Source organism: Saccharomyces mikatae (genome assembly GCF_947241705.1).
Source record: "Saccharomyces mikatae IFO 1815 strain IFO1815 genome assembly, chromosome: 6".
Taxonomy (NCBI): domain Eukaryota; kingdom Fungi; phylum Ascomycota; class Saccharomycetes; order Saccharomycetales; family Saccharomycetaceae; genus Saccharomyces; species Saccharomyces mikatae.
Window position 1 is genome coordinate 172,679 of NC_079261.1, and position 25,135 is coordinate 197,813.

At 34.4% G+C, this 25,135-nt stretch overlaps 8 protein-coding genes and 3 non-coding genes across 11 annotated transcripts; 5 read left to right on the plus strand and 6 right to left on the minus strand.

The window, feature by feature from the left end:
- Positions 1–40: 40 nt before the first annotated feature.
- Positions 41–1,102, minus strand: YFH7 (Yfh7p; the record flags this gene model as incomplete). Its single annotated transcript, XM_056222114.1, has 1 exon — positions 41–1,102. The coding sequence occupies one exon, from the start codon at positions 1,100–1,102 to the stop codon at positions 41–43; it is 1,062 nt and encodes a 353-aa protein (XP_056081838.1).
- A 4,002-nt stretch (positions 1,103–5,104) lies between these two features.
- Positions 5,105–5,176, plus strand: Smki_6.trna4E. The gene has a single exon. It is a non-coding gene; the product is annotated as a tRNA-Glu (tRNA).
- A 310-nt stretch (positions 5,177–5,486) lies between these two features.
- On the plus strand, positions 5,487–6,575 carry MSP1 (protein-degrading AAA family ATPase MSP1; the record flags this gene model as incomplete). Its single annotated transcript, XM_056222115.1, has 1 exon — positions 5,487–6,575. One exon carries the CDS (start codon positions 5,487–5,489, stop codon positions 6,573–6,575), a length of 1,089 nt encoding a protein of 362 aa, XP_056081839.1.
- Positions 6,576–6,860: 285 nt separating this feature from the next.
- ERV1 (flavin-linked sulfhydryl oxidase) lies at positions 6,861–7,493 on the plus strand (the record flags this gene model as incomplete). Its single annotated transcript, XM_056222116.1, has 2 exons — positions 6,861–6,928; positions 7,010–7,493. The coding sequence occupies 2 exons, from the start codon at positions 6,861–6,863 to the stop codon at positions 7,491–7,493; spliced, it is 552 nt and encodes a 183-aa protein (XP_056081840.1).
- Positions 7,494–7,910: 417 nt separating this feature from the next.
- Positions 7,911–7,982, minus strand: Smki_6.trna5D. The gene has a single exon. It is a non-coding gene; the product is annotated as a tRNA-Asp (tRNA).
- A 548-nt stretch (positions 7,983–8,530) lies between these two features.
- Positions 8,531–11,998, minus strand: SMKI06G0720 (uncharacterized protein; the record flags this gene model as incomplete). The annotated part of the gene is made up of 1 exon (XM_056222117.1): positions 8,531–11,998. One exon carries the CDS (start codon positions 11,996–11,998, stop codon positions 8,531–8,533), a length of 3,468 nt encoding a protein of 1,155 aa, XP_056081841.1.
- A 478-nt stretch (positions 11,999–12,476) lies between these two features.
- On the minus strand, positions 12,477–13,799 carry SMKI06G0730 (gag protein; the record flags this gene model as incomplete). Its single annotated transcript, XM_056222118.1, has 1 exon — positions 12,477–13,799. One exon carries the CDS (start codon positions 13,797–13,799, stop codon positions 12,477–12,479), a length of 1,323 nt encoding a protein of 440 aa, XP_056081842.1.
- A 7,908-nt stretch (positions 13,800–21,707) lies between these two features.
- On the plus strand, positions 21,708–22,034 carry RPS25A (40S ribosomal protein eS25; the record flags this gene model as incomplete). Its single annotated transcript, XM_056222120.1, has 1 exon — positions 21,708–22,034. The coding sequence occupies one exon, from the start codon at positions 21,708–21,710 to the stop codon at positions 22,032–22,034; it is 327 nt and encodes a 108-aa protein (XP_056081843.1).
- Positions 22,035–22,367: 333 nt separating this feature from the next.
- On the minus strand, positions 22,368–23,204 carry SMKI06G0750 (uncharacterized protein; the record flags this gene model as incomplete). Its single annotated transcript, XM_056222121.1, has 1 exon — positions 22,368–23,204. The coding sequence occupies one exon, from the start codon at positions 23,202–23,204 to the stop codon at positions 22,368–22,370; it is 837 nt and encodes a 278-aa protein (XP_056081844.1).
- Positions 23,205–23,583: 379 nt separating this feature from the next.
- On the plus strand, positions 23,584–24,300 carry THG1 (tRNA guanylyltransferase; the record flags this gene model as incomplete). The annotated part of the gene is made up of 1 exon (XM_056222122.1): positions 23,584–24,300. The coding sequence occupies one exon, from the start codon at positions 23,584–23,586 to the stop codon at positions 24,298–24,300; it is 717 nt and encodes a 238-aa protein (XP_056081845.1).
- A 166-nt stretch (positions 24,301–24,466) lies between these two features.
- On the minus strand, positions 24,467–24,538 carry Smki_6.trna6D. The gene has a single exon. It is a non-coding gene; the product is annotated as a tRNA-Asp (tRNA).
- Between the last annotated feature and the right edge of the window lie 597 nt (positions 24,539–25,135).

Here is a 25,135-nt window from a genome sequence, read left to right on the forward strand (position 1 = left end):
CTTGATATTACAAAAATACATACAAAATTCTGCTTCACTTCTAGTCATTCCGAATATGGACAACATTATCAAGCTTAATCAAATGGCTGTCTATATCCTTTCCATTCAATAAATCATTGCTGCGGAACTTTTCCCGCCCTTCTGAAATGGTCGTCACCAAGCCTGACTGCAGATGCCTTTTGGCCACCCTTTCCTCGGTAACCTCATAGTCAATATCAATCTTGTAAACAAGAAGGGCTCCCGTATTAGCTAATGTTTGGTATATTTCCTTCCAGTTTTCTTGGTCATAAAGTAAATAAAGCCCCTCGAATATAACAATCCTTGTAAACTTGGAAATGCAGTACTGGTCCGGAGTTGGGTCCTTTAAAGCATGGTTAAATCCTGGAATAAAGATATCGGGAACGGCTTGACTAAAAGTTTTGGATAACTTTCCAAAAACATTGGACGTTGAGTAGGACTTATCATGAGAAGAAACTTTACAGAGGGACGTCTCAGCTAAAATTTTGCACAGTTGCAGGAAATTGTTACTATCAAACGTCGAAGGCGAACCTCTTCTTTTATGAGCTGTTTCTGGGTCCTCAAATAAGTCTAGACACTTCCGAGATAAATGAAATCCATCCATTGGAACTATTTGCGCGATGTTGATACTATTCTGAGCCAATTGATTGACATTTATTGGATTGTTAACTGCAGCAATTCTGATAGCATTTGCATTACCCCCCCTCCCAACTACTGTGGTACATTCTCTCTTATCTGGTGTAAGATCTGGGTACTTAACTGGTGAGAAATTGACGTCCTCAACATGTTCTCTTAACAGTCCCTGATGTTCACTCATATAAGCTACTTTATTTGGCTGAAGCGTTCTTAAAGAACCTACCAAGTCAACTATAGGTTTCTGTTGATCAATAACTTGAATGATATGTGGATGCTTCGACAGAAAGCTGTTATATTTTTCATTAATAATTTGACAGAGTTCTTCTGCAATAGTTGACTTACCAGAGCCTGGAGAGCCGACCAGGACGACACAAACCCTATAATTTTTTTCAATACAGTTATCTAATAGCTGAAGAACATCGTCAGCTAATTTATGCGTATTGACCATTGTATTTTTAATGTTCCTGTTATGATTTTTAAGGTTAAATTGTTTTTTACTAGGAAAAAATGATATAGCTATGTTGTTACTTCTTTATTTTTCCCGAAGAGCAATGACTTGATGATACCCACAGGTACGCATTTAATAAATGAAAAGTCATGTAGTTTGTTTGATTAAGCACAAAGGCTGACAGATTATATGCGGCGAAAGCATGGATAAACTGCAGGGTGTATTTAATAATCATAAAGGAGTAATGATAGTTCTCTTTCTGATGAAAAATTCGAATACGATTGAAAGAAAAATACCCTATGGCACCGGCCCTTGGGACAAGAATGAATTATCATGGATATACTAATGTTTTGTTGAAACGATTTTTCATGCTATGAGGATTACTATTATATAAGAAGATTGGACGACACTGCTGAAAGAAAAATCCTCTATCGTCAACTATTCAATCATGCTATTACTTTATTATCATATACGGTGCTAGAGATGACAAAAAAGATGAGAAACTGTCCTCAAATTCCTTGACAGGAATGACTTACGACATAAAACAACGATAAAAGAGATGTAAGAATAAATGTATAGAGCTATTAATTCCATTATACGGGGTGTGAAATCCTCGAGGAAAACTTCTACTGTTTTATATATCCAAGAACGCAGCCTTCATCAAAGATAGAATTTGAACAATTATATCAACTTCACGCATTTCTCAAGCACAAAAAGGTACCTTGAATTTAGCACAACAGTTGAATTCTGCTTAAAAATGTAACTATACTTATGCTCCAAAATATAATGAAGAAAAACAATTAACTCACGTTTACAGCTACCCTTTAGACGTAAATAGTGAAAAAGCTACGTTTTCTCTGATAACAAATACCGCTTCTATATCAAATTAACCGGCAGATGACACGCAGCATTAGCAGAATCATCAAAACCATGACAAAGACACTGCTATGTTTGTATTTCTCACCGTTTTTAGTACTATGAATGCCAATACAAAATATTATATTGGCATTCATAGTAAGCAAACGCCTCTATTCATACCATCATACATGTTACACGGCCTGGATTTCGATTATTAAAGCAAGCATCGGACATAAAGATTCCATAGCCTATATGGAAAATACAATTGCACAATGGTATAGATAAAAGCAGAAAATCTAATAGAATAGTAAACTGTGTTCTTATTTTATCAAGATGGAAACTAATCATTGCAAACTCGGGTGAGTGCGACTTCAAATGAACCGTTATCATGCGATTTTGCACCGGCATTAAGCTTTGAAATAACTAGACTAGGGGGGTTGGAAACGTTATACAATAGGGAAGCTTGGTACAAAACTTTTTTAGTCGCTCTGAAACGCCTTAAAGAAGAAGGAATAGAAGAATTTGAGGAGCTACTTTGCAAACAAACTTGAAAGAAAATGAAAACTTTATGAACAATTTTACATATTTTTCGCATTGCCAAGATTATCAATGAATCAAGATTGTTTTTATGTTTCATAGATAAACTATACAGTCAATAATAAGGACCTTTTATAATCCCCGACTATTTGGTGGCTTTTTAGATATCAGTATTACGGTATTAAAAATGGGACCCAAATACTTTATGTCCTCTCTCCTAAGCGTAAGTATATATGTGAACTGCCAACTGATGAAACAACATCGAAAACATAATCAGGTGTTGATGAGTTCGTTTATAATCCAGAATTTCGCTGAAGCGAGATCACGGAAGACTTTTTGTTGGGACTCAAAGCGTTTTAAGGAAAGTTATGTTTCTTATTGTATTTAATGAGCTTTCGGAACAGGCACTTAATATTCCATACTAATAAACGATAAGCGCATCAGGCGTTAAAAAAATCTCCTCTACAGATATTCATTTGAATACCACGGGTCCCTTAATGCTATAACATCAGATAGATACATTAGTTTGCGGGCACGGCATAAAAAGAGCTGACATTGAGTTCGGGTATCGAATAACCTTCCCTACTAGTAGCAACCTGGCTACAGATGGTCGATCCGAAAGTTTGATACTGGTGATACACATATCACTGAGACTGCACTGTCATCTAAACTTCCATGGCTGGGACAGGAATTACTCATGCTAAAGTATTGTTGCGATAGCATGCTTAATTAGGTATTAATTGCTCACTTTTCGAGATAGATGTACTTCACCGCGAACTAATAAAAACTATATTTTAGTACTGATTTAAATACAATGAGCATTTCAATAGTCGAGTTGATTAAGAAACTCAAATTCACCCAAATTAAAATCCAAGAAATGTGACGAAGAGTCACAAAAAAAAGCCAAAAGAAGCGTAATCTAGATCGAAGAGAAATAAACTTGAAGCGAGGTGATTATGTGCTGATAGACCGAAACACCTACGTAATCAAAGGAGGATACCAGAGAACAAAACTGGTATACCTGAAATATCTCAGAACTATCAAATATATTCACTGTAACGCTCATGAAGTCGACTTATCCTTGATAAAGAAGAAGCATAATACTAAACTTAGAATGGTTGCTGCCATTCAAGGAAGAGAAACAACGAGACATAAAAGAAAACCAAGATTGCATAATGAACTGATACGTAGACTGATAGAAATTAATATTTTACAAGTTTCGATACATATAAAAGTAAGAAACAGGTGAATTTTGAGGCAATTGTTGGGATTTCATTTTTGAATAAGGCAATTGTTGGAATAAGTGATTACAGCTATACACTTTATTCGTATAAATTGGAATAAGTGATTACAACTAGACGCTCTTCGTATAAATTGGATTAGGCAAATTCTAATAATAGAGTTTACTGCAGTAGTAAGATAAAGATCTATTAATTGACCAGAACTTAGTATATAAGAAGATGAGTTATCACCAAAATTTTATCATCTATGCTCCGAATTATGTCTGAACCATTGGGTTTAATATAACCAATCAGCGTTTGTTTTATATACCTTTCTTATATAATTTAAGAAGGAACGACTTATTCTTTGTTGGAATGAAAATAAACTATCGTCTATCATCTAGTGGTCATACTACTAGCACATTATCATATACGGTGTTGGAAGATGACATAAGTTATGAGAAGCGGTCATCGAAATAAGTGAAAGCTGGAATGCAAGGATTGATAATGTAATAGGATAATGACTGACAACATATAAAATGACAATCAATGCATATACAGAATTATGTAGAATTCCGAGTTCCATTAATTGGATTCCTATATCCTCGAGGAGAACTTCTAGTATATTATATATACCAAATAATATTGCCTTTATCAACAATGGAATCCCAACAATCATCTCAAAATTCACCCATTTCTCAATATAAATGTCAAGTTAATCTTTAACTAAATGATTTTCAACTTCTCCACGCTCAAATTATCAAATAGACACGTATAGTTCCCCATATCGAAACGTCAATGAAGTATTTTGTCAAATTAATTCATATGATCACTAGTTGTTTAGTTATAATGAATAATACGTCAATTTAACGATATAAAAATAACTTGGTTACTAGTCAATAGAGGATAGTCATTTATTATCCCAACAAATATAAATACTAGTCGATATACTTTAGTCGGTTCTTATTGCAACACAAAGTCCTTTATGTAATAAAATTATATCTGAAAAGTATGGAAAGTTAACTTGTTGTATTACGGGCTCGAGTAATACCAGGGTGTTTTGAAAATCCTAATATTTTCTCAGGGAAGTAACTTGTTTTCAAAACGACTTATCAACTTGATTCACGGGATGTTACTTATCCTATATATTATATAAGATATGGTTTATACTAAATAGTGAAATCGCGGAATCTCGGATCTAACTAATTGTTCAGGTAATTACACATTTGATTAGTTCAGCCAAGGGAGGTAAAGTTTTACCTTATGTTGTTCAATCTGTTCGTTTCGTTATAAGATTGTTTCATATGTGTTTTATAAACGTTTAGAGTGATATATTGTCGTACTAAGTTATGATATCCTGAGATAGAGAAAATAGTATGAAAAACTATCCGATATAGTGTAACGGCTATCACATCACGCTTTCACCGTGGAGACCGGGGTTCGACTCCCCGTATCGGAGTATTTTTTGGATTACTATCTTCAAGATAGGAAGAAGTAAATATTCTAACAATACAATTGGTATGGCTTATGGATTAAAAAATTTCCATAAACCAGATTAAGTAGTTACACCCTCTAAACGGGTTATTGCTTTCTAAAAACTGTTTGATACACTAGAGAAAGTGCGTTTATTGTTACAGACCGAAAAATCGTTATGTTATTCTGCTTTCCCAAAAAACAGCTATATTACACATCGGCATTTTTAACACGTTTTTTGAAGAAGCAAGAGTAAAAGCAAAGAAAGGATAAACGTTCAACAGGAGAGGTACCTAATGTCTCGTAGATTTGATCTAAAAACAGTTACTGACCTTTCCGTTTTAGTCGGAACTGGGATATCATTATATTATTTAATAAGTCGCCTACTTAATGATGTCGAATCAGGACCATTATCCGGTAAATCAAAGGAATCAAAGGCCAAACAGACCCTACAATGGGAAAAGTTGGTTAAAAGGTCACCGGGATTAGCAGAAGTAACATTGGATGCATATGAAAGGACTATACTGTCATCTATCGTCACACCTGAGGAGATAAATATTACGTTTCAAGATATTGGTGGTTTAGACCCGCTTATTTCAGATTTACATGAAAGTGTTATATACCCGTTAATGATGCCTGAAGTGTATTCTAATAGTCCTTTGCTCCAAGCACCCAGTGGCGTCTTGTTACACGGGCCTCCAGGATGTGGTAAAACTATGTTGGCGAAAGCTTTGGCTAAAGAAAGTGGTGCTAACTTTATTTCAATAAGAATGTCATCTATTATGGACAAATGGTATGGTGAATCCAACAAAATAGTCGATGCAATGTTTTCATTAGCAAACAAGTTACAACCTTGTATAGTATTTATTGACGAGATTGATTCGTTTCTAAGAGAACGTTCTTCTACAGATCATGAAGTTACTGCAACTTTGAAAGCTGAGTTTATGACTCTATGGGATGGTTTATTGAATAATGGAAGGGTTATGATCATTGGTGCTACCAATCGGATAAATGACATAGATGATGCATTTTTGAGGAGATTGCCAAAGAGATTTCTTGTTTCGTTGCCTGGTTCTGACCAACGTTACAAAATATTGAGTGTTCTATTAAAAGATACAGCTCTTGATGAGGACGATTTCGATCTACAAGTGATTGCAGAGAATACCAAAGGTTTTTCGGGATCAGACCTAAAGGAGCTTTGTAGAGAAGCGGCCTTAGATGCAGCAAAAGAATATATAAAACTGAAAAGGCAACTAATCGATAATGGTACAATAGATATTAATGATACTTCTTCTCTAAAGATAAGACCACTGAAAACGAAGGATTTTACAAAAAAATTACGGCTGGATGTTGTGAACACATTGTCATCTCAACCTCTAGATTAGAGGAGACAATTGAAGGAAAGAAAAATGAAAAGAAATAAGAATACCTTAAAGTGTGTATCTTATCTTATCACATATGCTAGATTACACTTATTATATATGCAATATGTTTCTGTACATAACTTCTTTTATTTTCAACACCATGGTATGTTTTATATTATTTTTCTCTCGCCGCTTTGTAATATGACCGCATTATTCTTCAATGATCTCTGCAAGCAAGCGATGTAAAGAAGACAAAAATACACAACATTTAATAGTTACCAGGGACCTATGACAGTAACCGACAAAATGACTGATAATCCACCGCAAGAAGGACTAAGTGGAAGAAAAATAATATATGACAAAGATGGGAAACCGTATGTTAGATTGTGCAAGAAAATTCAGATTCTACTTTCTCAATTTAAGCGTGTAATATTTTATTAACAAATCCTTTTTAGTTGCCGCTCATGCAATACCCTACTTGATTTCCAATATGTGACTGGCAAGATTTCTAAGGGTATAAAAAACCTTTCATCTAACGGAACCCTAGGAAACACAGCAGCCGTGACTGGTGCATCTTTAGATTTGATACCTGGCTCGAGGACGTATCAAAAAATTGATCCTCCCGATGTAGAGAAATTAGGTCGAGCATCGTGGACGCTACTTCATTCTGCCGCCGCAAATTATCCTGCCAAACCTACAGATCAACAGAAAGGTGAAATGAAACAATTCTTGAATATTTTTTCGCATATTTATCCTTGTAACTGGTGTGCTAAGGACTTTGAAAAGTATATAAGAGAAAATGCTCCTCAGGTTGAATCGAGGGAAGAGCTTGGCAAATGGATGTGTGAAGCTCACAATAAGGTCAATGTGAAATTGAGAAAGCCTAAATTTGACTGTAATTTCTGGGAAAAAAGATGGAAGGACGGCTGGGACGAGTAAGCAATCCTGGAACCTTAGAGAAACATGAAAACGTTGAATCTATATATTGATTTATTACCATGTACATAATTATTCACGTATACTGTTTTAGGCCTCTACTACCAGTTACGTTCATTAAACACACGCTTTAGTCTCTTGACTATTTACGGACCTCTAGGGGCTCTCGATGTGTCGATGGTACCAAATTATTCTAAATGTAAAAGGATGCTTACTCAACTCTATGCCGAAAAATCTGATATTTTATGAGAATTCCTATGTTTATGGTTGTTCTCTCTAAACATTTACGCATTCGCACTTTTTGTTGAAAGGCGCCAGTATTAAAGAATGTGGGGTTTACCTCGAAGGTAGCGCACAAGCTTTATTCTATCCATCTCTAGGGGCGCTAGAACCCACTTCCAATGAAACTAGCAAAAAAATCTCCGCGACGGGGAATTGAACCCCGATCTGGCACGCGACAAGCGCCCATTCTGACCATTAAACTATCACGGATACAAAACTGCATGAGCAAGGTTTTACCACTTCACCTCATAACATCTTTGCTACCTTTAGTTTGGTCAGCTGTTGTCAGTGTTGATAATTAGTAGTTTTGTAAGCTTATTGTTGTTGTTGATAATTAGTAGTTTAGTAAGTTGTAATAATTAAGAATAGTCGTTCCTTCTTAATCTATATAAGAGAGGTATATATGAGAGCTTGGCGAATTTTGAGATGATTGTTGGGATTCCATTGTTTGATAAAGGCAATAATATTAGGTATATAGATATACTAGAAGTTCTCCTCGAGGATATAGGAATCCAATAAATGGAACTCGTAATTCTACATAATTCTGTATATGCTTTTATTGTCATTTTATATTTGTCAGTCATTATCCTATTACATTATCAATCCTTGCATTTCAGCTTCCACTTATTTCGATGACCGCTTCTCATAACTTATGTCATCTTATAACACCGTATATGATAATGTACTAGTAGTATGACTACTAGTTGATAGACGATAGTTGATTTTCATTCCAACATACCACCCATAATGTAATAGATCTAATGAATCCATTTGTTTGTTAGTAGTTTAAATGTTTTTATTGGAAGAGGTTTGGTTAATACGTCTGCAATATTCTTTTTAGTCTCGATATAGCATACGTGCAAATTATTTCCTGATACTTCATCTCTGAGTCTCATTGCTTTAGTACCAAAAAATCTGTTTCTAAATTTCTCTTCATTTTTGGACATAACTATACTGATTGTAGATTTACTGTCAGTAAGTAATCCTTTAGTAATTGGTTTTTTGTTAAGTTCTTGTACGAGGTAACTTAGATTATTTAATAACGGAACAGATTCACTTATTGCGTGTATTTCTGCTTCTGTAGTCGAAGTACATGTCAATGAAGCCTTGGTGGACTTTCCTCCAATTACCTTTCCATTAAGTAGAAATACGTTGCCAATCTGTGATTTATAATACGGTTGATTGCCGTATGAGGCATCGCTTATAACAACTAAATTATTTGCTGGCTTAGTAGATTTGCTTTTGTGCCATATTAGTTGTCTATCTCTCGTATCCCATATGAACTGTATCAATTCATATGTCATATCTAACACTTGCTTGGATGGAAATAGTATATGTTGTGCAAGCGTGTTAATGTAATATAATAGGTCGAATCTAAACTTATATCCAACGTATGACGCTAGACCTATTAGTTTTTGCATTTCATGTACCTTCATTTTGTAATCATCTTCTTCTAGTTCTAGCTCTTCCTGGTCTATGTAAAGGCCTGGTTGGCCTGGAGCAGCAAGTTTCTTTCCTTTAGGGTTCAAAGGTACGTTTATTTTGGGTAGTTTTTCAGTTAGAGAGTTTTCCATACCTAACTTCATGTATTTACCTCTCTTATATTTGATTTCTAATCCGAGAATGTCATATTGTATTTCATCATTATCCTCACCTAGGTTTATAATCTTCGTATCATACTGTCTCTTAAGTTTTTCTATAACTTTCTTATTTGCATTTAAGTCCTTGCTAAATAATATCATATCATCAACAAATAAGCAAATTGTCAATTGACTATTCTTAAATACACATGACCATCCACGAACTTCTTTCATATTACATTGTTGTATCAGATATGATTTAATAGTTTCATACCAGTTTGCACCACTTTGTTTCAAACCATAAAGTGATTTCCTCAAACGTATTAACTTGTTATTCATTCTCAAATGTGGTGGGGGTCTTATGTATAATTCTTCTTTAATGTCTGCGTACAAGTACGCCGAGGATATATCTAATTGTGTAATAAAATAGTCATTGTCTAATGCTAGAGACAGAGATGTCATCAATGCATAATGGTGTACAGTGTTGGATTGCATACCTGAGTCATACGTATCGGGATGTTGAACGTCACCTCTTGCAACAAATCTAGCTTTATGAGTTCCGTCGCGTTTCTTGTTGAAGATAAACATTGAGTTTATTACCCTTTTAGGGTCTATATCTTCCCTGTCATAATATCTGTCTGTATCCCAAGTGTTCATTTTTAGTAGTTGATTGATTTCTTTTTGATATGCTTCGATATATTTTTCCTTTTCTATAATATTTTTATTGTATGTGATTGCTTCGTCATATCTTAAGGTTGCTCGTATCGGTTTGATTGATTTTACTGTTTTTACAGCTGCGATCAGCAGTATTCGTTTCTTTGACCTTGGAGGTTCTAAACTACGCATATTCTTTGTATTCCATGTGTCTCGTGATACCTCAATTTCAGTTTCATTATCTTCTAATGATCTTTTCTTGCTATTGGTAGTAGCGGAGATATTAGAGTCATCCATACCACCCAAACTGGAATTAGTTTGACGAGAATTGATCGGGGGAAGTTCTTTAAATGGGTCAGGGAATTCGGTAGTATGTATTGGAGGTAGATCAGGGAGAGGGAGATCAGCGATAATAGATTCCTCGATATTCTGTTCGGGACGAGTAACTGGTGTTTTTATAGGGGAAATATGGTGCGATGAGTCCTTTTTCAGTGGATAAGCATCGATTGAAGGTGGACGGTGTTTGGTCCTTTTCTCAGTCTCTGGATCACTTATCTGCAAATCAGTTTTGTTGCTGGTACCACCCAAACTGGGTATCGTCACGCCCTTATAGTCAGCATCAATGTCACTTTGTGAGTCTGAGTCACCGAAATCATTAGATGTATTGGCTTGATACGAATGTTGTGTGTCGGGTTTGAACAAAGGAGTAAGTAGAGGAACATCTGATTTATTTATACCACCCGAACCGGTACTGTCGTTAGCAGCAATTTTTGGGATGCTAGATCTCTTCTTAGACGGAAGAATATTAGATTCAGATATGTTTGGATCAACTTCTCTGGGTGCTCGAGTCTTGGTTTTAGAAATAGGCGTTGATTCTTCAGTATGAGTTAAAGGAGGTGGGGAGTCAGTGGGGATTGGTACTTTTGGAAGTACATTTCGTTGGTGGTCAGGATTCAATTCAATGTCAGATTGATAGTCATGGTCGGATTCTATGTTGAGATCATTTGATTGTTGGATCTCATTTGACGCAATGAACGATTGATAAGAAGCAGTTAAACGATTCAAATCGTCATCGAAGGTGAGTGCGTCGTAATTGAATTGGTCTAATCTGGATTCCTTGCCTTGAAGAATAACGTAATTAGTCGTATCTACTGTCTTCTTCAAGGATGGGAGATAGATGATATATCCATAAGAATTTCGAGATGGATGTAGAGCATAGCCAGTGATACCACGAGGGTGAATTTTTGAGTCAGGGTTGTGGTTATTGACTATGACGGGTTGACCGAAAGGTAACAAAGTACTGATGTCAAGTCCTGCCAATCCAGCGTGTTGTCTTGCAGATTTTTTGCTTTTGGGCGAAGCTAGTGAGTTCCTTACGATAGTAGAGAATTCGACTGCTGAAAACCATAGATGATTCGGTAGACCACTACATTGCAGTTGGGTACGACAGTCATCTAATAGGGTACGGTTTAGCCGTTCAGCGATACCATGGGCTCTGGAATCCGCTGTGGTTGTATAACATGGAGTTATACCATTTTTTTCAAGGAATTTATGGAGAGTTTTGTTAGTGTACTCAGAACCACGGTCCATTTGGATAACCAGAACATTAGACTGAAACTGGTTTTTAATGAAAGCCAGTATCGTAGTAAAGACATCGAGAATAGAATCCTCGCGACGGTCATGTAATGGATAAACCCAACGGAATTTGGTTTTTTCATCAGTGAATGAGATAAAATAGGATGGTGCGCTCTTTGGTAGGTTGTGAACAGGGCCAAATATGTCCGTATGTAGGTATTGAAAAGGTTCATATGAATTTTGGTATTTTAGCCGTGATCCTTTGATATGTCTGTGTTTGGTGCTTTTACCGATTAAGCAATCGGGACATTGATAATTAGTAGCGCTAGACCAATCAACATCAGATTCATTAAAATACGTAATAGTGTTCTTTTTAAGTGAATATCTAATTGTCTGGGCATTGGCATGTGCAAGCATCCGATGAATGAAAGGATAAGGATATTTGTGTGTTCTCTCACTTGTGTGAACATTATTGATTGTGGGTATAGAGATATTCGATGGAAGCAAATATTTTTTAGATACCCAGTAAAAGTCGCCATATTTTACGATAGGTGCAAGTACAGTGCCGTCAGCTCGTTCTAATACGTTTTTGGTAAAGCATGCTGTAATATCTATTGCAGCCAGTTCATTTAAACTGAGTAAGTCATAGGCTATGTTCGGGGTGTGCAATACCTTTATTGATGTTTTGGTGTCGTCCTGGAAGTGAAATTGAAGATCACCAACAGCGTTAATCGGGATATTTCTTTTTTGAGCATCAACTACGTTTATGTCAGGATTAGGTGATGCTGAGTGTATGTGATGGACGGATCTTATGAGAGTTCGCGATGCTCCTGAATCAAGAAGAAGGTGTCCAGGAAGTTCATCATCATAATGATTCGTATGATTTATGGTAGATTCAGTAAGTTTCTGGCCTAAGGTGAAGGTCGTGCTTATTATTCAATTGAATCGGTCCGGTAGTTGATTCACCGATGGAATCGTTGTCAGTACCGGGAGAGTTTTTAGATGTGAATACGTTATGAGCCCTGGCTGTTCTTGATTTCGAATTATTTGTTTTTTGGGAACTTCGAGTTATAGCTTTGGGTTTGGTCGTATTCATGTAAGTTCGAGAATCATTTCTCTCATCACTCGGATTTCTCCTGTAAGAAGGTTTGCTGCGTCTTGATTCCTGTTGTTCTTCATAGATAGCATGGATGTCTAAAAATAGTTCAGCAACTGTCATATTTAGATATCGATGACGTGTGTAGCGTAAAAATTTGTATTCGCCAGATAGGCCTCTCATGATTAGTTGGCATGCTACTTTGTTATTGATGTGAATGCCATTGTTATTTAGTCTGTCAATAATGTTTGTGACTTTTGTTTCAAATGCTTCTGCAGGCGTACTGCCATTATATTGCAAATTTGCGAGTGTCACGATGTCATTTGCCTCTTGATTATCAGATTGCATTTTTTCGATGCTTTTCGACAGAATTTTCATGATATCCGTATAATCAATAGATAGGATGTCTTTGACCCAGGTGGGTAGGAACTGAGATGGAGCGAATAATTGAAAAGTGTGACATAAGAAGGTGAGTTCATTATCTGTCATCTGACGTACTACTTTTCCGGTTGTTGTCGGAATAATATCACCGAGATTTGAATTTTGCAAAAATTTAATGTATGTTTTAACCCAACTTAGGAAGTCATTAGGTGAGGTTAAGATTGGTGGTGGTCTGACATAATTATTAGTGGATGTCATATTAGACTTCGCTGAGGATGAATCAGTAAATGAATTTTCGGACTCGGGTGATGAAGTGTTTCGATGTGTTCCATCAGGTGGTAAATATTGTGTAAACTGTGAGTTTGACTTAGATGGAACATACATGGGTGTCATTTGATAAGGTGGATACGGCATCAAAGTTGGGTGCCCGTATACCTGCCAACCAGAAATATTGGCTTGTTGGGGAGTCATCATGCGCTGCTGTGGGAGCGGCCCATCTTGTGGCAATGGTACTTGATCAGCTGGAGGAGAGGCATGATGATGGTTCTCTGGAACAGCAGACGAGTGAGGTGTCGTTGTCTGTTGAGAATGAGCCTTAGTGGAAGCCTTCTCAAATTCTTGAATTTTGGAAGCTGAAACGTCTAACGGATCTTGATTTGTGTGGACTTCTGTAGAAGTAACCGAAGCACAGGCGCTACCATGAGAGATTGGCGAATTTTGAGATGATTGTTGGGATTCCATTGTTGATAAAGGCAATAATATTAGGTATGTAGATATACTAGAAGTTCTCCTCGAGGATATAGGAATCCAATAAATGGAACTCGTAATTCTACATAATTCTGTATATGCTTTTATTGTCATTTTATATTTGTCAGTCATTATCCTATTACATTATCAATCCTTGCATTTCAGCTTCCACTTATTTCGATGACCGCTTCTCATAACTTATGTCATCTTATAACACCGTATATGATAATGTACTAGTAGTATGACTACTAGTTGATAGACGATAGTTGATTTTCATTCCAACAATATAAAACACACGCTGATTAGTTATATTAAACCAAAAGGTTCAGACATAAATCAGAGTGTTAATGATAAGAATTTGATGATAACTCATCTTCTTATATAATAAGTTCTGATCAATTAATAGATCTTTATCTCATTACTGCAGTAAATTCTATTATTAGAATTTTTCTACTTCAATTTATACGAAGACGTATAGTTGCAATAACTTAATCCAATTTATACGAATAGGTGTATAGTAGTAATCACTTATTCCAACATGCCCCCTTAAAGATATATTATTGTACTCCAACAGATATCTGCTATGTGTTTGGTTCTTAAGTAATTTTAATTATCAATAGTCCGTTGAGGCCAAAATATCCTGTGGTGTTATCTGATTGTTCAATACTTTAATAAATCTATCAAAATCAGATATTGAGACTGGTTTGGTAAGTAAATCTGCTATATTATCTTTACCTTTTATTTTTATTAGTTTTATAATCTTCTCTTTTATTTTCTCTTTAATTATTTCTGTTTTTATCCATGTGAACTTCTGTTTGGGTTGTAGATAGCTCCGATTTAAACCTTCGATAGCTGGTTTTGAATCAGTAAGCATTGTAAGTTCCTTATCTCCACCTTCTCCGAGTTCTGTTAAGGTTGCCTTCAGTGTTTCTGAGTCTGCATAGCCTTCATAGATAGCATGAAGTTCTGCTTCAGTTGAGGATACGCACTTGTTTGAGCTTTTATTAGAATAAACATTGAAGATATTTTTTCCATACCAAATTATAACACCAATTCTTGATTGTGCATCGTATTCTGTTCCAACTGATGCATCTGTGATAGTAGTGATTTTCTTATCTTTGTTAAGATCTCTATCATAGTGTATGCCTATATTCGTATGTTGTACCAAGTATTGTATGATTTTATAAATCATGTAGAACACCTGTTTATGAGGAAAGTTTACTAATCTAGCCACCTTTTTAACCGCAAATTCAACATCATATCTACATTTATACCTAACATAGTTAAGTTCACCTAATAGTTGCTGTAATTTCAACACGCCGTCTTTGTATTCCTTTTCGGTCATTTTTAATTCTCCGTTTTTAGGATCAATCTTGTATATTGATATGTGTGGAATTGACCTTTTTCTAACCTTATCCAATTCCTTTTTATATTTCTCACCCATTTTTTCTATAAATGATTTTAACGTCAAATCAACCGTACCAAGTTTTTTGTTATAGATCAAATCCATTCCTAGAATATCTGTATCCAAAATACCATCTATTAAGGTACCAGTAATTTTCAATTCAAAGGTTTTTTTTAAATTGTTTATGAAATCATCTAGTCTTTGTTCATCACTTGCTGCAATCACACAGTCATCAACATAAACTGCGATCATGAGTTTTTTATCCTTGGATTGGTATAGTCCTGGAGTATAAGTATTATCTTTTAATCCAACACTATTTAGATATCGTCTAAGATGGTCGTTCCATTCTTTAGGACTCTGTTTGAGACCATATAGTGCTTTATCTAGTTTAACAACGCATCTTCTGTCATGAGGGTGTGGAATGTAAATGTCTTCTTCCAGTTTAGCATATAAGAACGCATGGTTAATATCTAGTGTTTTCATGAACATATTCCTATTGTTTGCAATCATCAGAAATATTTTAATGTGGTTATGGTTTAGGGATTCTGTTCCAATAACGTTATACGTGTCTGGTGTCTGGATATCACCTCTACAAACAATTCTTGCTTTATAGATACCATTTCTCTTCTTTGAGAATATTGTATTTGTCGGAATTATTAAATTACTGGGAACATCAGATCTGTTGTATTTGACGTTGATGTCAAATACTTTCATATCCTTGAGATTCTGTAATTCTTTCCTGTATGCCTCTTTATAAGCATGTTTTTCTTTGAGATCAGCATTTCCTGAAATAGCTTCATTGTAGTATATGGTTTTAATTCTCGGTGCAGAACTTGTTTCTGTGTTATCCGGAAGTAATTTAATTATATTCTTTCTCTGACGCTTATTGTCTCTTTCAACCATGTCATGAAACGAGGTCCTGTTTTCAACAGGCCGCTTTCTTTTCTTATTCAAAGAATTAAACGTTTTATTCAGGAATCCAGCTTTGTTTATTGCTGGTTTTTCTGACTCAATTGTTTCATCTGTTATTATTGATGATTTTAGTGTAGCATTCGATTTTTCCGCTTCGCTATTTTCCATCACTTGTACTAACTCTTCATTATTACCTTCCGATGAGATACTTGTATCAGAGTTATTTTTGTTTTCTACCTTGTTTGATTCAACATATGTTTGGTCAGTATTGTCCATAACATTTATAACCAGGGGCAGGTGATGACTTTCTTCGTGAGTAGAATAGTCATCATTTTGAACATCATTGTCCTTTAATGATGTAACATTTGATTCAGTTTGAACATCTACGTATTGAGAGGTGTCATAACTTGAGGTTTTTGAATCTAAATCTTGTTCAAGTAATACTTCTGGATCAACAATGTTTTCGAATAATTCTTGTTGTGATTGTAAGATATTATCATCTGTTACATTGTCCTTATTACTTGCAACTGTAACTGATTCATTAGTAGGATCATGTGAAATATAATCGCTCTCATCTTCTGATGATTCCTTGTAATTTATTTCCTTTCCACTGATCTTCCTATGCGTTCTACTAGCAATATTATCATCATTGTTGATGTTTATGCTGTTCTGGCTTCCAACAAGGTTCTCTTGTAGTGCCGTGGGGACTCTATAAACATTTTCATCGAGAATATCCTCATCAGTATTACTTGATTTATTAATTTCGTTTCGATCGCTTTCAGTAGTGATCTTTTCTTTTGAGTGAAGATCTGAATCTATATCCATGTTTTTCACATGATTGTATTTGTCTTCTTCCTCTTCTTCTATGTTAGCAAAGACGTAGTCTAAATTACCTTCTAGATTATCACTAGGAGATGGGTACTTAGCATTTAATTCAATCTGAGCTAATTCTTCTGTGGTGAACAAGTCTGTAAGTAGTGTAACTTGTTTATGGTCATCTTCGTAATTTTCCAATGCATCATATAACCTGGAAACAGCATCTGAGTTTTCTGCTTCATTGATGGAATCTGATCTACTTTGATCATCTGGGTATATGTTCTGTGTGTTCCTTAATATTGGATCCACTGCATAGTCTGGAATTGTGTAATTATCTGAAGTGAGAATTTTTTTAATAGATGGTACAAAAAATTTGTATCCGTGACTATTAGGATCTTTGCATAATATTATAGCACGAAGTCCTGATGGTTTTAGTTTATTGTGATTATGATTCCAAATTATTCCTTGTTCTCCGAAGGGTAAAAAGGACATGAATCTCACTTTCACAGGTTGACTAGAGATTGCCTGTAGTGGCAGTTGACCTGTGGCTTTGTTTTCTAAACAATTGCGTACATTGGTAGCAGATGTCACTGCGTATTCCCAAAATTTAATACGTAATTTACTATGTTTTAACAATGTTGTTGCATCAGTAACGATAGTTCTGATGTATCTCTCTGCTCTTCCATTGGCAGCATGATCTTGTGTAGCAGAAAAAATATGATGAATTCCTTTTGAAACAAAATATTTTGCTATCTGATCATTTGTAAATTCAGTTCCTTGATCTGAATTGATTTCTCTGACTTTTCTGTCAAATTGAGTTTCCACATACTGAATATTTTTCTTGATCTGAGCCAAAATAGTTTCAGCATTTTTGTTAAAATGTGTGGAGGTGATACAATATCTTGTATTGTTATCAACCATAATAAGCATGTATCTTTTCGTATCCGAGTTCGAATTTGATACTGGACCAAAGATATCCATGCACCACGATGAACCTGGTTCATGATCGATACTGTGTTCGTTCATAGATCCTTTATAATGGTTCCTTCTCGTGGCTTTTGAAACTTTACAAGTTTCACACCAAAATTCATTTGGTTCTTTTATTAAGTCAAGATTTTCTTCATAATGACTATGTTTAATTGAGTTTTCAATTTGTTGAACTCCTGTATGTCCCATTCTTTTATGAGCATCTTTTAAGTTTATAATTTTGGGCTTCAGTCTAATTTTGTTAGAAGAAGTTGGTTGTATTGCATTGATTTTGGAATCATATGCTGAGTGATCAATTAAGTCATCCATTTTTACGTGAATAATTCCATTTTTAACATGAGTTTTTATGTTCATATCCTTGTTTTCCAAGGTAGAATAGTTCTTGCTTAACACCAGATCGGTTTCTCTAGCTAACTCATAACCACTTATAATAGTAGTTTCTTCTTCAGGAACATAATGAGTTAATAAGTAATCATCATTTGTGTTACATTTAATTTTAATGTATCCTGATCCTTTAACGGAAACTGCATTGTTTTTCCCAATACCAAAGAACTTTACCTTTTCTTTGTTGTCTTCATAATCAAACAATATATTTTTATTGTTCGTGATATTGACACCTGAACCAGTATCAATAATGACTAGATTTTTGTTTGAACCCTTTTTGTTCTTCTTCTTCTGTTTTTTCAAAAGTTCTGACTGGTTTCGTGCCTGTTTTAATATATTCTTTTTGGGTTGAACCTTGTGAATAATAACCTTTTGAGTAGCTGGGCGTTGAATGCCTAAGTTCTCTGTTTAATTTCTTTCTACAGTTAACTGAGCTGTGGAATTTCGATTTACAGTACTTACAATTTCTTTCTGAATAGTAAGAGTCATTTGAACTCAAGTCCATTACTGTTTCAATTACAATATTGATTAAAATTTCTTCAATTCTCTCATTTTTACCAATTGAGTATATATGTAAACGTTGTTTAACCGGATTTTTCAAAGATTCATGTAAGGTTCCAAGGATTGCCTCTTCTAAAATGTATGTAAGATTTGAACAATTTTGACAACATTTTGAAAGGATCCATTTTTCCATTAATACTAACTTTTGAAGTTCATTCATTAACAAATCAGTATTCTTACAAGTTGTATCCACCAACACTTTTTTCCAAGCCTTTTGTCTTATTTCTCTACCATAAAGGCTTATGTATTTTTTCTTCAAGTCACGGATGATTCTAAAGATATCACTTGTGTTAATGTTCATTATATCAGGACTTTCATTTAAACCTTCTTTGATAACCTTACATAAGATTTCATTTTCACGAGAATCGATGTTTTTAATTTGTTGATCAAAAATGTCATCAAATTCGTACTTCTCAATGAATTGTTGAAAGCTGTTCAAGAAAACAGGAATATTTTCGATTTTAGTCATCTTATGCTTAAATACCCAATCCTTAGGGTAAAATCTCCTATTTCTTGAGGTCAGAGTATCGAATAAATAATATGTCCCAGTTGAATCATTTCTTTCATGTAACCTTTTAACATCTTTATCGAAATCAATCGATTCTAACTTTCTTTTTAATCCAAGAATTACATTACTAGTTTTTTCAATTTTTCATCGATTTCCATTAACTGATCGAGATTTGAAATATCGTCATCCTGTTTAACCTCATTTGTAATCTTATTCTTTTTAACGGTTAATTTGTTTAAAAATATTTTATACGTTTCTAAATCAATTAAGGCTTGCTTCCTCTGTTTGTCATCAATAGAAGTATCGATAATAAAATTTTTAATTTCTTTAGTAGTATCTTGAATATTGACTCTTGATTGAACCTGCGTAGAAATGTTGTCGTCAGTAACATTTCTTGTTTCATCCCTCACTGGGGTCGCCATGTTGATAATTAGTAGTTTAGTAAGTTGTAATAATTAAGAATAGTCGTTCCTTCTTAATCTATATAAGAGAGGTATATAAAACACACGCTGATTAGTTATATTAAACCAAAAGGTTCAGACATAAATCAGAGTGTTAATGATAAGAATTTGATGATAACTCATCTTCTTATATAATAAGTTCTGATCAATTAATAGATCTTTATCTCATTACTGCAGTAAATTCTATTATTAGAATTTTTCTACTTCAATTTATACGAAGACGTATAGTTGCAATAACTTAATCCAATTTATACGAATAGGTGTATAGTAGTAATCACTTATTCCAACAGTTGTAATATAAATCAACTATCATCTACTAACTAGTAGTCATATTACTAGTATATTATCATATACGGTGTTAGAAGATGACGCAAATGATGAGATATAGTCATCTAAACTAGTGGAAGCTGAAACGCAAGGATTGATAATGTAATAGGATCAATGAATAAGAACATATAAAACGATGATAATAATGTTTATAGAATTGTGTAGAATTGCAGATTCCCTTTTATGGATTCCTAAATCCCTGAGGAGAACTTCTAGTATATCTACATACTTAATATTATTGCCTTATAAAAAATGGAATCCCAAAAATTACATCAAACTCCACTATTATCTCACTTATCATCCATTTTTCTGAGATATGGGTGAATTTTGAGATAATTTTTGGGATTCCGTTTGTTGATAAAGGCAATATTATTTGGTATATATGAGATAAGTGTGGATTTTGATGTAATTGTTGGGATTCCATTTTTTTATAAGGCAATAATATTAGGTATGTAAATATACTAGAAGTTCTCCTCGAGGATATAGGAATCCAATAACTGGAATTGATAATTCCACTTAAAAATATATTTATTTGTTCTCTTGTTTAATACCTTGTCATTAATTATCCTATTACATTATCAATCTTGCGTTTCAGCTTCCTCTAATTTAGATGACTACTTCTCATCATTTGCGTCATCTTCTAGCACCGTAAATGATAATATACTTGTAACGAAAATACTAGTTAGTAGGTGATTGTTGATTTATATTACAACACATCTCAAAATTCATCCACTTCTCACAAATAAATATATTTCTGAGTGGAATTATCAATTCCCTTTTGTGCATCCCCTATATTATGTATACAAAAAATACCGTCTTCATCAAAAATGGAACCCCAAAAATCGTCTCGAAATTCTTACAATTCTCAAAATCCCAACATATAACCCAAAACTCAACTAAGCCATCAGTTGTACATTAAGGATGGACGTAATAAGGTTCGTATTGAAAGTTGTTTATATTACAGAATATATTTCGTCTATATACAACCGTGCATTTTCTAAACCCAGACACAAATCAAGAACAATTTTTCCTCGTTTCCAATCCTAGTTCCGAGAAAAGCAAGGATGCCTTTCAACGAAAAGATCGCGCAATTGAACCACTTCACGAATGTATCTGTTAATGTTCACAGAGCATTTATTATTATTAAGATTGTCTATACAACAATTTAAGACCTATTCTTGTTTGTCAAAAACCGCCAAGCCCTGTTAGTTTTAGTGTATGTGTCAATAAAGTGGAAACAAATCATGCGGATAGAATGAATTAATGACTAGTAATACAGATTTTGAGATTTAATAAAAAAATGTTATACCTTAACGAATGGCTGATTATGTACCTAATATATCTTCACAGTATAGTGCCAACTGCGTAAGCCAGTTTTAGAAGATGGAAGTACACACTTAAGCGAATATCTACGCTAATAGAACGAATCCTTCAGCCCGAGTCATTAACAGATAGTTTTTATCCTAAATTTTTCTAGATTCGAGTTTTTTTACTAACAAGTGCATTCTCACTGTTTTTTTCATTAGAACACTTAATAAATCATGCCTCCAAAGCAACAATTATCTAAAGCTGCCAAAGCCGCTGCTGCCCTTGCTGGTGGTAAGAAATCTAAGAAGAAGTGGTCCAAAAAGTCCATGAAAGACAGAGCTCAACATGCTGTCATCTTAGACCAAGAAAAATACGACAGGATCTTGAAGGAAGTTCCAACTTACAGATATGTCTCTGTCTCTGTTTTGGTCGATAGATTAAAGATCGGTGGTTCTTTGGCTAGAATTGCTTTGAGACACTTGGAAAAGGAAGGTATCATTAAGCCAATCTCCAAGCACTCTAAGCAAGCTATCTACACCAGAGCTACTGCTTCTGAATAAACAGGGAATGGGTTATATATAATAAATAATCTGTATTTTCAATAATATTTTTATGTATGTTTATTTGCACGTGTACATTTGTGTTATGAAAGGCATTGTTCGGGAAGTAGTGGCTACCTAAAATAGCTAGAACGGTTGGACTCAAACAATTTAAAAAACCGGATAACCGAGTATAAGATAGTATTTAAGGTAATTAAATAAACTGTATACGCAGGTCTTTAATTTTTGCGCAAATGTTTAAAGTTTGTTTTGTAAAGAGAAATAAGAGGAGATGAAAGTAAGAAGTTTAATATAATCCCTGCATATTTGCCTCACATTTAGTCAAAGAATTCCTTACGCATATCTGGCAACTTCTTCAGCCTTCTTTTCGTGCTCTTTCATTTTTAAATAAACGAAATTCTTTATAACTTGCCATTTGTCTTTATACTTCTTAGGAACATATTTTTCAAACTTGACAAGCAACTCTAAAACAGTCACCTGTGCATATGGTGAGAAGTTCAACCGCAACCAGTAAATACTAACGTAAATAACCAGCATAAATCCAGATGTTCCTGTCTTAAACAACATAGTGTCTAGAGTTAAGGCTAGTATTACAAGCAATTCGGAGTAGGCAAGTAAATGTAACAATTTCCTGTCTTTAGATGTTGTAGAAATCTTTTCTTCTTTGTTAGCATTCAATTCATAGTTCATTTTTGTTAAGTGTAGATAACTTAAAATCATGTAGGGCAAAATTTTGTAAAACGACTTGCCACCACCGAAGAACCACAAACAAGCAATCAAAAGTGTATGAAAGTTCTCAGAAGAAAGAAGGTCATTCCACGTAGGGTTAAGTCCGACCCAGTTTTGTTGCATTGTAACGGACTCGGACATAAATACACCAATTAACGACAAACGGTACATTATTTGCGGACTCCAACTTAACAATTTCATGTACCACCTCTTACTTTGAATAAATGAGTAGTTTCTGTTGACCCTTAAAAACAGCCACTTCCAGGAACGGTATTTGAAGAAGATTAAGACATGGTAGAAGTACGTAATGGAAAATAGTAAACCAAAAACCAAAGTCAAAGCATGTCCAATTTTCCAAACAAGTTTTTGTCTTGCCAAAGGATCCGACTGGTTTTTTTTTTTGGGATCCTTTTTCCTGACAACTTTAATAGTCTTCGCCATAATCAATGTTGTTGATTTTCTCTTTTCTACAAATTTTCAATAACTATTTCACAATGAACTGCACAATTAAAGGGTGATATTTGATTCCGAATGTGAATTTCACTTGTTTTAGAGAAACCAAAGCCACTTTAAAGATTCGACGCTATAAAGGTTAACGCATTCTAATGGTTTATTTTGGCGTTTTTGGGCGTAAGTATCCCTTGTCCTTCGTATGCTTTTTTCGTACTCTCTTCGTATTTTTACCCGGAGTGAAATTTCAATTGCTTCTAATCATTATTCAAGAATTAATCAAACTGAAAAGTATACCGAGAATTTTTATGAAAATATTGCTAACCATGCGCCTTGATGGACGAAACGCTTGCTTCATAGTACGAGTAAAATGGCAAATTCTAAATTTGGATACGTGAGACAATTTGAAACGCACGACGTTATTTTGCCTCAGTGTTACATTGTGATAAGGATAGATGGCAAGAAGTTTCATGAATTTTCCAAGTTTTACGAATTTGCCAAGCCAAATGATGAAAAAGCCCTGATGCTAATGAATGCGTGTGCAAAGAATCTTGTGCTTAAATACAGAAATGATACTATATTGGCTTTTGGGGAAAGTGATGAGTATTCATTTATTTTGAAGTCTGACACAGCTTTATTCAATAGAAGAAAGGATAAACTTGCAACTTTATTTGGTTCCTTTTTCACGTCTAATTATGTTGCATTATGGGCCAAATTTTTTCCAGACAAGCCGCTGAGCATCAAGCATTTGCCATACTTCGATTCAAGGTGCATCGCATACCCCAATTTACAAACAGTAAAGGATTATTTATCTTGGAGATATGTCGATACACATATAAACAACCTTTATAATACAACCTTTTGGCAATTGATAATAAAATGCGGTTTAACACCTCAGGAATCCGAGAAAAAACTATGTGGAACATTTAGTAATGATAAACAGGAAATTCTATTTTCTCAATGTGGAATAAACTATAACAATGAACCTGAGATGTTCAAAAAGGGCTCGTTAGTAACGAAAAAAGGAGAGATTCTCCATATCAATGTCATCGCACAGATAAATGAGTTGTTCCGAGGATATCAATAAACTCTATGTATATTTATATCTGTTGATAAACACTGATCACGAAGTAGTCAATTATATACACTTTTCAAATTATTCTTAAGGGCTTGAAGCTTTCATTGTTAAAGCTGAGGTGTCCAAAAATTCGTCTATACTAAGAGATGTCAGGCGTTTATGAAAAGTAAAAAATCTCCGCGACGGGGAATTGAACCCCGATCTGGCACGCGACAAGCGCCCATTCTGACCATTAAACTATCACGGATGAATCTTTATAACTTATTTAACTGAATGACTATATTTATTTATAGTAAAACGAAAGTGTTGTAGATTGAATATTAACTGTTGGAATAAGTGATTCCTTCTATACATTTATTCGTATAAATTAGGGTAGTTGATGACGAACATTCTTTAACATGATACTAATAATTTTGGGTATATGAATACAAACATTCTTATTATGATACCAATTTACACGAAGAAAAGTATAGTTGTAATCACTCATTCCAACAACTATCATTTATCAGCTAGTAGCCATACTATTGGTAAATTATCATATACGGTGTTAGAAGATGACATAAGGTATGAGAAGCGATCATCGAAATAAGTGGAAGCTGAAATGCAAGGATTGATAATGTAATAGGATAATGACTGACAACATATAAAATGACAATAAAAGCATGTACAGTATTATGTAGAATTACGAGTTCCAGTTATTGGATTATGTTGGAATAAGTGATTACCACTATACATTTATTCATATAAATTGTTGTAGTTGATGACGAACATTCTTTAACATGATACTAATGATGTTGAGTAAATTAATACTAACATTCTTATGGTGATACCAATTTAAATGGAG